At 50.2% G+C, this 16,086-nt stretch overlaps 1 protein-coding gene across 3 annotated transcripts; it reads right to left on the bottom strand.

Annotated features, from left to right (window-relative positions):
- Window positions 1–3,625: 3,625 nt before the first annotated feature.
- On the bottom strand, window positions 3,626–15,634 carry LOC128827672 (elongation factor 1-alpha 1-like). Of its 3 annotated transcripts, XM_054011664.1 has the most exons (9): window positions 14,957–15,634; window positions 11,402–11,574; window positions 9,109–9,263; window positions 8,405–8,584; window positions 8,014–8,310; window positions 7,510–7,660; window positions 7,169–7,425; window positions 4,748–4,982; window positions 3,626–3,895 (listed from the first exon to the last, which is right to left on the bottom strand). In XM_054011664.1, the coding sequence occupies exons 3-9, from the start codon at window positions 9,250–9,252 to the stop codon at window positions 3,774–3,776; spliced, it is 1,386 nt and encodes a 461-aa protein (XP_053867639.1). In that variant the 5' UTR covers window positions 9,253–9,263; window positions 11,402–11,574; window positions 14,957–15,634; the 3' UTR covers window positions 3,626–3,773. The 3 variants fall into 3 exon arrangements, with proteins under 3 accessions (XP_053867639.1, XP_053867640.1, XP_053867637.1); XM_054011665.1 differs by lacking the exons at window positions 11,402–11,574; window positions 14,957–15,634 and adding an exon at window positions 10,180–10,502; XM_054011662.1 differs by lacking the exons at window positions 11,402–11,574; window positions 14,957–15,634 and having other exon boundaries at window positions 9,109–10,502.
- Between the last annotated feature and the right edge of the window lie 452 nt (window positions 15,635–16,086).

A 16,086-nucleotide genomic window follows, 5' to 3' on the forward strand; every position in this document is an offset into this window, starting at 1 on the left:
CGTTAAAGAGCTGTACAGACATTAACCGGGGGATCCTCCCAGCAGCCTGTGACACAGATACATTATTAGCCCCGCTTTGGACCCTGGGAACCAGCCAGCCAGAGAGGTGAAGAGACTTGCCCAAGGCCACCCAGCAAGGCAGTGGCAGAACAGGACCTAGCCCTCAAGGAGCTCCTGGGTCCCAAATGTGTTGCCTCAGTCTCTACGCTGTTAGGGAAATGGCTTTCTGTCCTGGCTAGGGGAAGCAAAGATACAAAGCAGCCTTCAAACCCAGGCAGCTCTCACATGCTGCCCCGATAGCAAAGTCACAGGAAATGATCACGTGACCTGGCCAAGAGAACAGGTTAGGGGACAGGCCAAGTCCACGATACAGGGGCACCTTGGGGTCATTGTTAAATATTTCAGTGTGGGCTGTACAGGTGGGCACGTGCACGTAGCACAACCATAGGATGGTCAGAAAGGGGACAAGACCTTTGAGGCGCAAGCCGGGCAGATAAATGCCTCCCACATCCAGTGAATGGACTGAGCATTGTGGCTTGCAGAAAATCAGCATCACGCTGTGGTCTCCTAGTGGCCTGCTGAATGGCATAATTTGACACCCAAACAATGTGGGGCTTGGATGCTGATCCATAAGAGGACCCCTGGCTGACAAGGGGATCTGCTGTAATTGTTGGATGACCACTGGCATCCTCCCTTCTTCCCAGCTCTGACACACCTGCTTGCCTGTGGGATTCATGAAGAGTGCCTGCTCTTCCATTCTTTAATACCAGTTCACTCCTCCTTGCTCCCATGTCATATACCGCCTAGGCAGGGTAGTGGCGCTATAACCTTTTCACCTTCTCCAGCTGAGATCCAGCCAACCACAAAGACCTCATCCAGCACCTTTCTGGCCAGAGGGCACATCTCAGCCCTCCCGTGCCCAGGGGTCTCATCTGTCTCTTAAGGAGAGCATTCAGGTGTGCATTGGACTCATCTACAAGACCATTCCAGGGGGCCCCTACATTGCTTTCAACAGGCAGCTGCTTCTTGTCAGGGCTAGATTTCTAGCAGGATCAGCAGACAGCTGGAGTTTCTGACTTGGGGACACAGCCTAGGGCATTGCTGTCCTGTTTCATCCATGGGACAGTCTTTTGTAAGAGAACCATAGAGTTCAGCCTAGTCTACACTAGAAAGGGTTTTCTAGTACAGACATGCTTATAGTGGAAACTTCCCTGAACAGAATAAGCTACATTGGCAAAAGAACTTTTCTTTTTTTTGCTGGTATAACTGCATATAGACTGGGGGCTTTTTGCCAGCATTAATATGTCAAAGCATCACCTTTCTTAACTGACACTATTACACTAGCAAAAGTTTCTAGTGTAGACCTGGTCTTCCAGCCGGAGGACGCAGATGGGTTTGTGTCAGCGCTAGATTGCTCATTAGCAGTCAGTTGAAGCAATTGGATTAATAATTTCATAGCCATCTGTCCAGACAGGGCCCAGCCACAGCCGTGGTGGAACGCCATTGACTGAGTTCCAGCAGGGCTGCCTTTGGCCCACCCTCGTGTAGGATTGCTCTTTTCAGAGATCAGCTGCAACCAGCGTCACTTTTGAAAAAAAAATTCTCTGGAGTCATTAATAAATTCTCAGTCACAGCCGGCTAATTTATTGTCCTGATTTTCTTCCTGCCTCAGTACGGCCATTTAGTTGTTAGAGGGACAGTCAAAATTGGACAATCTAAGCTGGAGCCTTTCCATGCATTTGGTTCCCTGTACAAACCTATGCAACTGTCCTCATGCCAGAGAGGAGTAACCCTCAAGAGAACACAGGTTGTCCTCATTTTCACCCTAGCAGCCCGAGAGTTGGGAGCAGAAGGACTTTCAGATTAGAAGACGAGGCAAGTTCTGCCTTGAGGTATGTGCAGCTCTCCCTACCGGTTACAGAATCTATCCCATGCACACAGGGACATTGGGTCTGCCCCTCAGAAGTCCACAGGTGGGGGAGGTTTCTGCTGGGAGGGGTCCTAGGCTACAGATACCTGGCTCCCCAAAATCCAGAATCGCTAGCTCTAGAGTGGCCCTCTGTGTCACTGCTCTATGAGAGGGACTACTACCTCTGCACTTCACTTGAGGTTATGCACTGAGCCTGGACTGGACCCTCAGACCTAGAGAGCTCCTTAGCAAGGAGCAGCATCACCCATGGGAGTGTGAATTTGTGGCATTTAATAAAGGCATGTTGCTACCATTTCTGTTCCTGCTGGAGTGACCCCAGATAGGAGGCAACGAACGAGGGAAGTATCTCAAGGGGAAAGAGGCCATAAAGAACCTTAAAACATGGCTTAGAAGGAGCCATGGCACCATTTTAGCTAGCAGTACTAGATCTAGACACCACAAACCCATTTTATGCTGTGAGCAGATTCATCGATTTCAGGGCCAGAAGGGACCATTGTGATCTTCTAGTCTGACCACCTGTGTAACATGGGCCAGAGACTTGTCCCAAAATAATTCCAAAAGCAGATCTTGATTGAAAAGTGGTCAGTGATGATAATCCACTATGACCCTGGGTAAGTTGTTCCAATGGTGAGATGCCCTCACTACTAGAGATGTACACCTTTCAGGCTGAATTTGTTTAGATTCAGCTTCCAGCCCTTGGATTGTGGTCTTTCTCTGCTAGATTGAAGAGCTCATGACAGGGAAAAATGAATATGTAGTAGATATTTAGCAGAAGGTGAAGGGGTGATATGATCAGTCTAAGGTGAGTGGATAGAGCCACCTTCTGCCAGAGGAGAGTGACCCATACCTAGAAGGTAACTCAGATCTCTTAGAATCAAATGGACAGTCTTTGGCCATCTTCTGCTAACCCTTCCCTGTTGGAAAATCCCACACTCTAGCATCAGTTCCTCTCATCACAGGCGTGTCAGTTGAAGCCCAGTGATCTATGCCAGCCAAGATATTATTGCTTTTGTTTTAACAGCCTCTTTCATTACCCTCCCATCACAAGCACCAGCTAGGGGCTCCAGGTTAAGCATCCAGCTTGGAGGGGGTAGTGACTGGCATGGAGGATGCCTCACCCTAACTTGAGTCCCCCCCCCCCTCCATTTTCCAGCCCACATGTCCTCACAGGCACATGGTCTCCTCTGAAGGATTTTCTCCACCAAGAACTCCAAGCAATTCAAACCCCCAATACCAGGAGATGCTCAGGGTCTTTTGATGGTGTTTCTCCAGCTTTGTGCTTACCCTCCCCTCCTGCTCTACTTCTCATCAGTCCTGCTTGTGAGCATCTGATGCTGATCTTCCTCCGCTAGAGCCCTGCTACTGCTTGCGCCAGCGCCCACCAACTGCCCCCTTCAAACTGCCACTTAGAACCACGCGGTCCAGGTATTCCTGGGTGAGGAGGCTGAAGCCAAGACATTCTACTTGCTGGCTGAATGGTAGTGCGGGAGCAGCATTTTTCTACCCCCTATTCCATGGGAGAGGAGATAGGATCTATTGCCCCTCCAGCACTGGTTTGTAGTTATGGGGCCCCTCCACCCAATCCTGGCTCCTGACATAGCCAGGAGGGCTGACAGATCACCCCAGCACATGCTCCAGAGGACGGGGTTACAGACACAGAGCCATGGTCATTTTTTTAAATGGGCAGTTTATTCAGTGAGGACAGTTAGAAAAGTTAAAGTGCAAGGGGTCAGGCAGACCCATCCCACCCATGGCTCGGCCAGTGCCACTTGCTGAGGCTCAGTGCTGTACAAGTCAGTCCAGACGGTGATTTTGCCTGTTGGGTTTTGGTGCTGCCCAGTCTTCATTTCTTACTGGCCTTCACAGCTGACTTGGTGACTTTGGCAGCTGCACTGGCTTTCTTCTCTACCCCCTTGATCACCCCCACGGCCACCGTCTGTCTCATGTCACGAACAGCAAAGCGACCTGCCCGAGGAGAGGAGCATTAGGTGGTGGTTTTCTTTTGCCCATTGAGCCTATGGGGCTTTTTCCCCCTGACACAGGTTGCCACTGAGCTAGAGTAAAGAATTGTTGGCACTCGGCTCTGGGACAGGAATAGAAAGTTTTCTGCTACAGCAGGGCCTAGTCTAGCCTCTGATGATTTAGCCCTAGGTTGGGGGTGGGGGGGGGCATATGCTAAGAACAGCCAGACTGGGTCAGACCAAAGGTCCATCTAGCCCAGTATCCTGTCTTCCGACAGTGGCCAATGCCAGGTGCCCCAGAGGGAATGAACAGAACAGGGAATCAAATGATCTATCCCCTGTCACCCATTCCCAGCTTCTGGCAAACAGAGGCTAGGGACACCATCCCTGCCCAGCCTGACTAATATCATAGAGGATCAGTTCATCTATGGTTATCTAGTTCTTTTTTGAACTCTGTTATATAGTCTTGGCCTTCACAACACCCTCTGGCAAAAGAGGGCCACAGGTTGATTGTGCGCTTGGGGGGAGGGGGGGGGTGAGAAAAGAAATAAACCCACAACCACCACACATGCTTTTTTGTTTTAACCTGCTAAAAATTTCATTTGGTGACCCCCTAGTTCTTTTGTTATGCTGGTTTTCCCAACAGATTCCCATGAAGTCCGAGGCCAGCACTTTTACTGGCTGCTATTGTTCCCTGCAGAGCCAGGACCCAGGTCAGTTCAAGTAGATTAGACACTAGCAATGGTCAGTGCCCTGTGATCTAGATTGGTCACAGCAAGTTAGTTACCTGGTTCTAAGGCAGATGTACCAGTGCTAGAGGGCAGTACCTACTTTACCCCATCCATTAGAGTCTTACCAAGAGGTGGGTACTCCGAGAAGCTCTCCACACACATGGGTTTGCCAGGAATCATCTGCACAATGGCAGCATCCCCGGACTTCAGTGCCTTGGGATGGTCCTCCAGCTTCTTGCCAGACCTGCGGTCGATCTTCTCCTTCAGCTCCGCAAACTTGCAGGCGATGTGAGCAGTGTGGCAATCCAGCACTGGGGAGTAGCCAGCGGCGATCTTGCCCGGGTGGTTCAGGATGATGACCTGCATGGGAGGAGATGGTTAGGAAGCCTGAATGAGCAGCAGAACATTATCCTGCTTATTTGTTCTTGGGGAAGCCCTTAGATCCCTGCATAGCCCTCCCATCAGGATTAAGCTTTTTAGAAGCCATCTTAGAATCTGGTGTAGTTAAGTGACAGGACCAATTCACCTTGATTTTTGCAGGCCTAGTTCTGTTGGCACAGGCACTATCTAGCTTCCCAGGGCTGAGAAGATGAATATCCACATTACCTAGTGGTAGCAAACTTGAACTGTGAGAAGCTTGGCCCTGTCCAGAAAAGGTTACAGTCCACCTGGTACAATTGGAGAGGAATAGATAAAAAGCTAATGCGGTCTTGGGATGCATTAGGTGAGGTATTTCCAGTCGAGATAAGGAGGTGTTAGTACTGTTCTACAAGGCACTGGTGAGACCTCATCTGGAATACCGTGTGCAGTTCTGGTCTCCCATGTTTAAGAAGGATGAATTCAAACTGGAACAAGTACAGAGAAGGGCTACTAGGATGATCCGAGGAATGGAAAACCTGTCTTATGAAAGGAGACTCAAGGAGCTTGGCTTGTTTAGCCTAAGCTAAAGAAGGCAGATTTTATATAGATATAAATCTCATATCAGAGGGATAAATACCAGAGAGGGAGAGGAATTATTTAAGCTCAGTACAAATGTGGATACAACAAATGGGTATAAACTGGCCATCGGGAAGTTCTGACTTGAAATTAGATGAAGGTTTCACTCCTCTGGTGGTTCAAAGTTCTGAACAGCCTTCCAAGGGAAGCCATGGGGGCAAAAGACATATCTTGCTTCAAGTCTAAGTTTATGGAGGGGATAGTATGATGGAATAGCCTAATTTTGGCAATTAATTGATTGAACTTTGTCTATTAGCTGTAAATATGACCAGTGGCCTGGGATGGGATCCAAGTTACTACAGAGAATTCTTTCCTGGGTGCCTGGCTGGCGAGTCTTGCCCACATGCTCAGGGTTTAGCGGATCACCATATTTGGTGTCAGGAAGGAATTTTCTTCTAGGGCAGATTGGCAGAGGCCCTGAGGGGTTTTTGCCTTCCTCTGCAGCGTGGGGCACGGGTCACTTGCTGGAGGATTTGCTGCACCTTGAAGTCTTTAAACCATGATTTGAGGACTTCAGTAGCTCAGACATAGGTTAGGCGTTTGTTGCAGGCAGGGCTGGCTCCAGGCACCAGCCTGGCAAGCAGGTGCTTGGGGCAACTGCTCCAGACAGGGGCAGCACGTCCAGGTATTCGGTGGCAATTTGGTGGACGGTCCCTCACTCCCGCTTGGAGTGAAGGACCTCCCACAAAATTGCCGCTGCAGATCGCGACTTTTTTTGGCTGCTTGGGGCGGCCAAAACCCTGGAGCCGGCCCTGGTTGCAGGAGTGGGTGGGTGAGATTCTGTGTCCTGCGTTGTGCAGGAGATCAGACTAGACGATCATATTGGTCCCTTCTGACCTTATAGTCTACGGGTCCTACAGTAACCGTTCTTAACATGACCAGCTGTCACAGCAGGCCTTCTCTGGGTGTCTCTCTCAAAGCAATCTGTTTGTTGGGGTAGCCACCATGCAGAGAACAGGGTTAGAGGGAGAGCAGCTGCCAGTAATAGCTCTAGCCAACTTCAGATGGTTCTTGGACTCTTTAGCAGCTACAGGTAGAAAGCCATTGTTCAGAAGCCTCCTGCCATGAAGGTGTGTGGCACTACAAGACTAATGGCACCAATGATATTGTGGCAAAATGGATATGGGGTGGGAAGGAGAAGAGCTAGTGGTTATGTGGGTACTGGTGCAAGGTCCTGCAGGGCAGGGTGGAAGAGAATAAACTTAGGGGCAAGAGATACACAAAACCAAACCAAACTACCCACCTTCCCTTTTCAGTTCACAGGAAAAGGGGGCAGGGGGATTAGCCCCAGACTTGCTAATTTGACCTAAGGGTATGGCTCCAATTACTCTTGTGCAGGCTGGGAGAGCAGTTTGTCCTCTCTTCCACTCGTCTGCCATGGCAAACACCGCCATGCCAATAGAGTGGCTGAAGCAATTGTACAGACATATGGTAGCCTTGGAAAGCTCAGTGCGTCTTTGCGGACTGGCCTAGCAGGAGATACAGCCTCCTATGACCTTCCACCCAGGACTGACTCCAAATCACTCAAGTCCTGTTTTCACATCCCTGACCTGAGAGGTGAAGCTGCCAGCCTCCATGGGAGGGTCGTTCTTGCTGTCTCCGGCCACGTTCCCACGCCGGATGTCTTTCACAGACACGTTCTTCACGTTGAACCCAATGTTGTCACCCGGCAGCGCCTCTGCCAGAGCCTCATGGTGCATTTCCACCGACTTCACCTCCGTGGTAATATTGGTGGGGGCAAAAGTCACAACCATGCCGGCCTTCATGAAGCCAGTCTCCACGCGGCCCACTGGGACCGTTCCGATTCCTGGGGAACAGAGACAGTGGCATCAGTTGGGTGGCCTAGACAAGGAGCCACCATGCCCAGTGAGCACCTCCCTCCCACACTCACCACCAATCTTGTAGACATCCTGCAGGGGCAGACGGAGTGGCTTGTTAATTGGGCGGGAAGGAGGGATAATGGAATCAAGAGCTTCCATGAGAGTGGTGCCTGCAGCATTCCCATCCTTCCTAGTGATCTTCCAGCCTTTGAACCAAGGCATCTACAACAGACAGGAGGCAGGACTGAAGCTAGGCAGGGCCTGAGAGTGCCAGGTGTCTCCTAGGAGGTATTTGTGCCCACCCTGCTCTAAACTGCCTCTCCCAGTGGGGGGGGGAGGGGAGAGGGAGGAGAAGAGAAAGTCTGGAAGTTAATGTTGAATGTACCCTGAAGAAATAAAGCTATGTGAGCCCCCAGATCCCAACCATGCTCCACTTAGATCCCTGGCTGAAAGTGGGGTTCCCCCATCCATTCTCCCATGCCCATAGGTTCTGGGCAGCTTCCCCAGCCCATCATTCCATCCCGGCACTCAGATCTGGCCTCCATGAGGCATACAGAAACAGGGATGCTACTCACATTGGCGCTGGCCTCCAGCATGTTGTCCCCATGCCAACCAGAGATGGGCACGAAAGCCACAGAGGCTGGGTTGTAGCCGATCTTCTTGATGTAGGTGCTCACTTCCTTGGTGATCTCCTGGTAGCGCTTGCCACTGTAAGGGGGCTCCGTGGAGTCTATTTTGTTCACCCCAACAATGAGCTGCTTCACCCCCAGCGTGTAGGCCAGCAGGGCATGCTCCCGGGTCTGCCCATTCTTAGAGATGCCAGCTTCAAACTCTCCCACACCCGCCGCCACAATCAGCACCGCACAGTCAGCCTGGGGTCGGGAGGGGACACAGTATAAGAGCATGCCACAGATCTAGCTGCTTAGGCACCCCATCACCTTCAGCCTGAGCAGGGCCAGTCCGTACCTGAGAGGTGCCGGTGATCATGTTCTTGATGAAGTCTCTGTGGCCAGGGGCATCGATGATGGTGATGTAGTACTTGGTGGTCTCGAACTTCCACAGGGAGATGTCAATGGTGATTCCACGCTCCCGCTCGGCCTTCAGCTTATCCAGCACCCAGGCGTATTTGAAGGATCCCTTACCCATCTGTGAGGGAGGGGGCACCAGTTACACTAGGTGTTCAGGGGTGGGCACAAGTAGTCACTAGGGAACAGCTCCCATCTTCCCCTCAACATAAGATTGCTTTAACTGGGGTGCTGTTTACAAGTGGGATTCCAGTGGGTTTTAGAATGGCCATTAACAAACAATTGTCATCAGACCCTTCCCCAGTCTACAGTCAACGATTCCATTGATAGTTATACAATTTGGTGGCAGGGGCCTTGCAAAAGGGAATGTTAGAGACACATTTACCCTAAGTGTGTCTCTATCAGAATAGTTACACTGATGCAAGCTTCCTTAGTGTAGCCAGGGCCTTGGAGTGGCAGATGTGCTAGTGCACCCCAAAAACATGGCACCCCTCCATCCCCAAACTCAGAGGTTTAGATTTCATGGCTTTAAGAGTCACAACGTATGCAGTGACCGAGCCACACATCTGACAGCAACTCCACACAACCCCATAGCGTGAGTTAAAGGCACTCCTGAGCCAGTCTGCTTGGCACCATTATCCCAACCTCAGCCGCCTCCTTCTCGAACTTCTCGATGGTTCTCTTGTCAATGCCCCCGCACTTGTAGATGAGGTGCCCGGTGGTGGTGGATTTCCCGGAGTCCACATGGCCGATCACCACGATGTTGATGTGGATTTTCTCTTTCCCCATGGTGCTGGTTTCTATGACAGAGAGGGCTTTAGACAGGCTCCCTGCCCCCATGCAGCCCCTCTCCCCCCAGGACCATGCTCAGCTCTGTCCCACCCAGAGCCACCTCAAGCTAGTAAGGATGTAGGTTTATTGCCAAGTACAGGTTTAATTGGGGACCAGGTTTCTAACTGAACAGGGAAGGTAGAGTGAGCAGAGTTGCTTGGAGGTCGCTGGTCCCCACAAACATAGGTACCAGAGGCAATTAGGCTAGGAGAGTTTTTGATCACTGACCAGGCCGCCTGAGCATTGTTGGCTACAAGACAGCTCCTGGAGGAAGTTGTATCACACACACACCTCTGAATGGTCACCCTACTGCTGTGGGTGGGTAATAGAAGCCTATATAAGAAAGAGACCCCAAAATCAGGACTGTCCCTATAAAATAGGAACATCTGGTCACTCTACCCAGCAGCAACCAGGCCCTCTGAACTGCCAAGTAACCAGCACAGAATGCCATCTAGCAAGTGATCCTGCAAGAACAGTAGCCTCCTGTGACTGCCCTTCAGCCCAATTCACAGCACCTGCATCATTGTGGGAGGGCCCCTGGCTGAGCTCTGGGCCGTGCCAGGACAGGAGAGCTAAGAGGGGAGGGGTGAAGGGAACAGCTGTAGTTCCTCACTCAGGAAGTCAATGAGCAGGTGTCAGGCCACAATTAGCCTGTTCCTAGGCCAGATGGACTACTAGGTCTGCGAAGAAAGCACCCTCCTGCCAGAGGCATCGTAGCAGGTACTTCCCCCTCCCCACCCATGGGAGGGTGGAAATCTCCCATCTCTAGCCCATGGAGGAGGGAAAAGCCCAGGATCCCAGGGGAGCTCAGAACTGGACACAGACAAGCCCAGCTATGAGCCCCAAGCACAGCAGAGACACAACCCCTACAGGGCCGGTACTTACCTGAGTCACAGCCCAGGGAGAACAGCAGCTACGCTACTCAAGCGGCCCCTCCCAGTCCATTTAAACCTGGCCCGGGAGCGGGTACCAACCTGACCACGCCCCTTCCGAATGCCCAGCACCAATCATTGACTCCGGGCTGGTTAGCTACGCCCCCTTGGAGCCACATGGAGAGAAACACGTGGAAGGGATAAACAAGGCAGATTAAGTCCCTCCCTTCACCTACTGTCAGGGTGCTAGGGAGCCAGCAGGGGGCCCCGGGTCTGGGGCGGGGCTGAGAGGTAAATAAACGATCAGCAGAAGGATGAATACCAATTAACGGCTAATGGGAGCACAGTCAGGGCTGAAATCAACAGAGCCTGACTCCTCTGTAAAGCCAGAGAAAGATACATAATGGGGTCTAATCAATATAGGGTAATAAAGAGAGAGGATGAGAAAATGAGGAAGAATAGTAAATAGCTAGGGTTATATAAATAAATACAAATAAATTATAATAATAAAGAATATTCCAGAATAATAACAGGCCATTAAGGACTCAGATAGGTGAAGAAATCAACAGAGATAAATCAATAGAGAAAGAAGGAGAAAGAATGGGGTGTAATAAATAGCTTCAGACCCTGATCCTGCAAAAAGCAACAGAGGGTCCTGTGGCACCTTTAAGACTAACAGAAGTATTGGGAGCATCTGTTAGTCTTAAAGGTGCCACAGGACCCTCTGTTGCTTTTTACAGATTCAGACTAACACGGCTGCCCCTCTGATACTTGATCCTGCAAACTCATCCATGCATCCCAGAGGGCACCATTGACTTTATTGGGTCTTCCCAGGGGCCTGCCTATGCACAGGGCCCCCCTATTTCAGTTCTTACTTATTTGAGAAGCCCCGTGAACCTGCTTCTGAAAGCTGTTCCCTAGGGGTGCTGGAGTGTCTGCTTGCATGGAGCAGCGTGCAGGGTCAAGGCCAGTGGGCTTCTTGTGAATAAGGGCTGCCGGACTGGGCCCTTTGACTTCAGGCCAGGGATTCTTTGTAGTGGCTTGGCATGTCTTTCCCATTCTACATATGCAAAGATCTATAAGTAGTTAGCCATGCTCATAAATAAACTCAGACTAATAAAGGCTATAGAATAACAATAAACACATACACACCTAGGCTCAGATTCACAAAGGTGCCTCACTCCTAATAGCCATGAACCATCTAAATACCTTTGAGGATCTGGGCCCTAACTCACTGAGCTTTGTACTGTTCCTCCAAGCATGAGATCACTGCTAACACAGTCAGCTGCTGTTCCATGGGGCCCTCAGTTCTCCAGGGCCCTCAGTGGAGGTAGTGTAGTTTTCATGATCTTGGCAGGAAGTATGAAGGCCTCTGCTTCATGTAGGACCCAGTGTGATCTGAGGCTAGCTGTGAAAGAGACAGATACAGGGAAATTAAGTTTAGTCCCTTAGCACTAATTGTGTTAGGCAGAGTATCAGAGGGGTAGCCGTGTTAGTCTGAATCTGTAAAAAGCAACAGAGGGTCCTGTGGCACCTTTAAGACTAACAGAAGTATTGGAGCATAAGCTTTTGTGGGTGAATGCCCACTTCATCAGACACTTTTTCATAGTCATTGGCAGACACATAACACTGAAATCAGTTGCCAAGCAGTGTTAGGAAACATACCATAGTGTTACTCCAGAGAACAGGCTTGCTTTATTACTGACCACTTATAACTGGCTCCAGAGGTGCTATTAGTTTGCAGCTATTTCCCCTTTGGCTAGACTTGTCACAGATTTTATACCAGCTCAGCAGAGAGGTGTGTGCTCTGTATATGGATAGGAAACCTTCTGTGAACACAGAGGTGCCGGTGTTCCAGTAGGGGGTGCTCTTCCCTTTAAGAAAGTACTAAAACAATCGCTAAATTGCCATCGTTAAACAAGTGGGGGCAAATGCTAGATATATTGCCACTTACAGTGCCTCATTTTGGACTGGGTGGTTGTGAGTTTGGGAGAAGTGATCCCATATGGAAAGAAAGAGAATGAGGGGCCTGGTTGGGCAAGTCACCGCTTCTCTGTGCCTCGGTTTCCCCATCTGTAACACTGGAATAAAGATATTGACCACCTTTTTAAAGTGCTTTGAGATCTATGGATGAAAACTTTCCCCCATTTTTAACCCTGGTGTCCTGGCCAACTTCCAGTGTGGGTAAATATACTCTCAACTCTCCTGCCAGTTTCAGATAGAAACTTACTTTCCTAGCACATGGCACTTTCTGTAGACTATACAGCAGCAATTAGCCAATACATGGAGAAATACCAATATCTCATTAGAAGATTGCTGGGAATGGGCAACAGGGGATAGATCACTTGCTGATTCCCTGTTCTGTTCATTCCCTCTGGCGCACCTGGTATTGGCCAATGTCGGAAGACAGGATACTGGGCTAGATGGACCTTTAGTCTGACCCAGTCTGGCCTTTCTTATCTTCTTATGATTTTGCTAAGATGCTTGACATAAAAATGCCTTTGCCCACCCCTGTCCTGGCCTCACAACACCAGCTTGGCCACCCACAGGTCAAAACTGGAGCCACTGTGAGCAATACCAGGCAATACCAGGGGGTTGATTGCGGCCCAGGGCTCTTTCCCTGTAGGTTGATGGTGTGACTCCAGCATTCCAGGAGTTCCTGAATTTTGTTACCATGGCCATTCAGTGGCTCATGTCAGACAAGTGGCTCACTCCAGCCCCAGTGATCAGGTGTTGTTCAAGATGGGACCAAATCCCAATGTTTTATCTCTGTGATGGGCAGAACCAGTGCTCTGGATCCAAATACTCATAAATCTGGGCCTGTAGCCAAGTGCCATGAGGTTCAGATTTGGCCCATTATACAGAGATATTCTAGCAGCAATCTGAGCCTAGATCCAAGTCGGTACCAGGAGGCTGCTCCCAGGCCTAACTCAACAAACAGATTAACAGAAGTATTGGGAGCATAAGCTTTCGTGGGTAAGAACCTCACTTCTTCAGATGCAAGAAGTGAGGTTCTTACCCACGAAAGCTTATGCTCCCAGTACTTCTGTTAGTCTCAAAGGTGCCACAGGACCCTCTGTTGCTTTTTACAGATTCAGACTAACACGGCTCCCCCTCTGATACTTGTCAACAAACAGAGTGACCCCCAAATGTGGAGAAGGCACGGTCATCTTTAGCAGCGCTGCAGGGGGTAGCCCAAAGCCTGGAGTTGCTGGGGGAAGATTAATCTCTTCCCTACGTCTCACACACACACTCACACAGTTGCTCTGGCAATTGCTATACATTAGAGAGAGACATTGCAGGGGGGCTCCAGTGGTCTGCTTGAGACTTGAGAGAGACAGGGGAGAGTGGTTGCTAGTGGCAGTGGGGAAGCAAGAGAAGGGCTGATAAACTCTCTAATCGCATCAAAGGGGGAGATTAGCTTCAAATAGAGCCCATTCCTTGCTTTTCACAACCCTGCATGCACCTCTCCCCACCACTCATGAACAAAGCCTTGTTGAAATGAACCAGCCCCTGCCCACAGTCACTTTGCAGGCACTCCCTGGCCAAGGAAGTGCTGTGGCTTTTAACCCCTTGGGTCATAAACCTGAAGCCGTTTAAATGAGATCTCCAAGCGTCACTGAGCAACATCCATGTGACGTGAATTCACTCCAATGTCTAGTCCAGCGCCATCAACCACAGTGCACAGCCCCCCTGCCGTTCTCCTCTCGGAGGTGGATTGGTGGGTGTGAGGAGTCATCTCTTCAGATCACCCAACCCCACTCTTTGATTTGAAAGTGAAGGCAGAGCTGGGGCCAGAAGTGCAGCCCTCTGGAACTAGTGGCAAGACAGCTGAACTGTGGTGTTGCACAGGGCCCTCTGCATCCAAGGAGACACACAGCCAGCCCACATTGCCACTGACAGCGGGGGAAGTGAGGGGCCAGGTCAGAGATGGGGAGGAGACTGACGAGGGCCCTGCACGTATCCTTTACCATATACCCCTGTAAAAATTAGGAGCAGAGATTGAAGTCCTGTTTATCTCCAGCACGGGCAGAACAATGGCCAGGCAAGCTTCCCCACACTTCAGGCTTGGCCTCTAGCCATCTATATTAGGCACTTGTATGGCTCCCATTTTTGTAGTATCTGAGAACTGCTGTCATGCCGTTGTACAGGCGGGGAACTGAGGCAGCGAGAAACGATGTGACTTGCCCAAGGTCACACCGGAGTTCTGTGGCAGAACAGGGTCTGGCGAATCCCAGGCACCCGATCATCTTTTTCTCTCCATGGCCCATTCAGTCGTTGGCCACTCTGAAGAGGGAGGAGGTGAACTGCGATACAGGTCCCTGTCTGCTGAAAAATGTACCGAGAGCCCCGGACAGCACATTTCACAGAACCCATTCCAAAGTCACTGTACAGCCACAAGCCTTATGTCTGCCACTGCCCTGAGCCAGACTCAAACCACTGACCCAAAGGTTAGGTCCCACCCAGCTGGGATCTGAGATACTGTGAGGCAAAAAGAGGGTGTGTGTGCAGAGGGGGGACTTGGAGCAGGGGGACGATGGGGGAGAGTGGGGGAGACTGGCTAGGTAGCCTGTTAATAGCGTAAACAATGGCGCAACAGTGGTTTAATATTGGCTAGGGAACCCCCACCCTGCACAAAACTAGTGCTTTGCTGTCCCCTGGGGAGGGGCAAGGGGCAGTGCCGGGCTGAAATCCCCAAAATCAAATCGCTCATGGAACAGCCAGGCACTTACAGCTTTGCACCTTGCAGCCTTCCCAAAGAAAAATGCATTAGGCAGGAATGTACTCACCCTGGAGCTGCACATTAGTGAGGTGACCAGCACGGAAGGAGTTAACTCTGCTGCCACTTCTGGATGATGCTATTTAGGTGAGAAAGTTCATACCCAGTGGAGGTGAATGGGGCATTTCACACTTCTCTGAGTGTCTTCCAAGACCTCTGGCTCAATCACAGGCTGAAGGGACCTTTGTTTAATTTGAAACTTGGATTCTCCAGAAAACATTGCGGGGGAGAAGACCTCAAAACTCCACATGGAGATCCTGAAGCCTTAGGTTGTGGGGCGATCCTAGACACACATATTCCAGCATCTGCTCATTTCCAGCCCCCGAGCCAGCCTTTTCTCTCACGCCTCACTGTAGCGCTGGGAATAAAACAAATCTAAAAAGGAAACTAGGCTGAAGAAATGAAATAAAATTTCTTGCCGTTAATTCTTCCAGAGGCACAATGTGCTGGGTGGGAGGGGAAAGGAATCGCTTCTGAAAAGTGTCAGTGTTCGGAGATTTTACTCTTGGTTTAGTCTGGTTGATTTTTTTGACCCGCTCGCCTAGTGTTCTGGGCTCATTCGCATGTAGGGCAATATGTTTAAGCCTGAATTCCTCAAGGTCAGAGTCACTGAGTACCAATAGCCCCCCAGTACACAATGGAGACAGGGTTGCCTAGTGGATACTGACTGTTACACTGTTACACTAGCCTGTTGGGTGACCTTAGACAAGTCATTACCTTGCGTTGGGCCTCAATTTCCCCATCTGTAATGGGGGCGGGGGGTAATGGTACTGATCTCCTTTGCAAAGTGCTTTGAGAGCTATGGATGAAACGTGCTATAAGAACTAGATATTAATTATTTATGAGAGCTTTGAGTGCCCAGATCTCTGAAAATCAGGCCAATATAATCAGGTGCCTAAATACAGACTATGTTGCCTAAGAGGAGGAACCGCGGTTTGTAAACGTTGCCTCCTTGTAAAGTAGCAATTAGGTCGTGGGATCAATGTGCAAGGTGCAGACCCCATTCCTGATCCCATGAGAGCAACAGGAATTTTGCCATTGACTTTGCTCAGCCTGATGGCCTTGATTGTACCCAGTATAGTGAGAAAACTAACCAAGCCTGAACTAACCAGATATTCCAGCCCACCTAATGTTCAGAAA

This window comes from Malaclemys terrapin, chromosome 22 (genome assembly GCF_027887155.1).
Source record: "Malaclemys terrapin pileata isolate rMalTer1 chromosome 22, rMalTer1.hap1, whole genome shotgun sequence".
Taxonomy (NCBI): domain Eukaryota; kingdom Metazoa; phylum Chordata; order Testudines; family Emydidae; genus Malaclemys; species Malaclemys terrapin.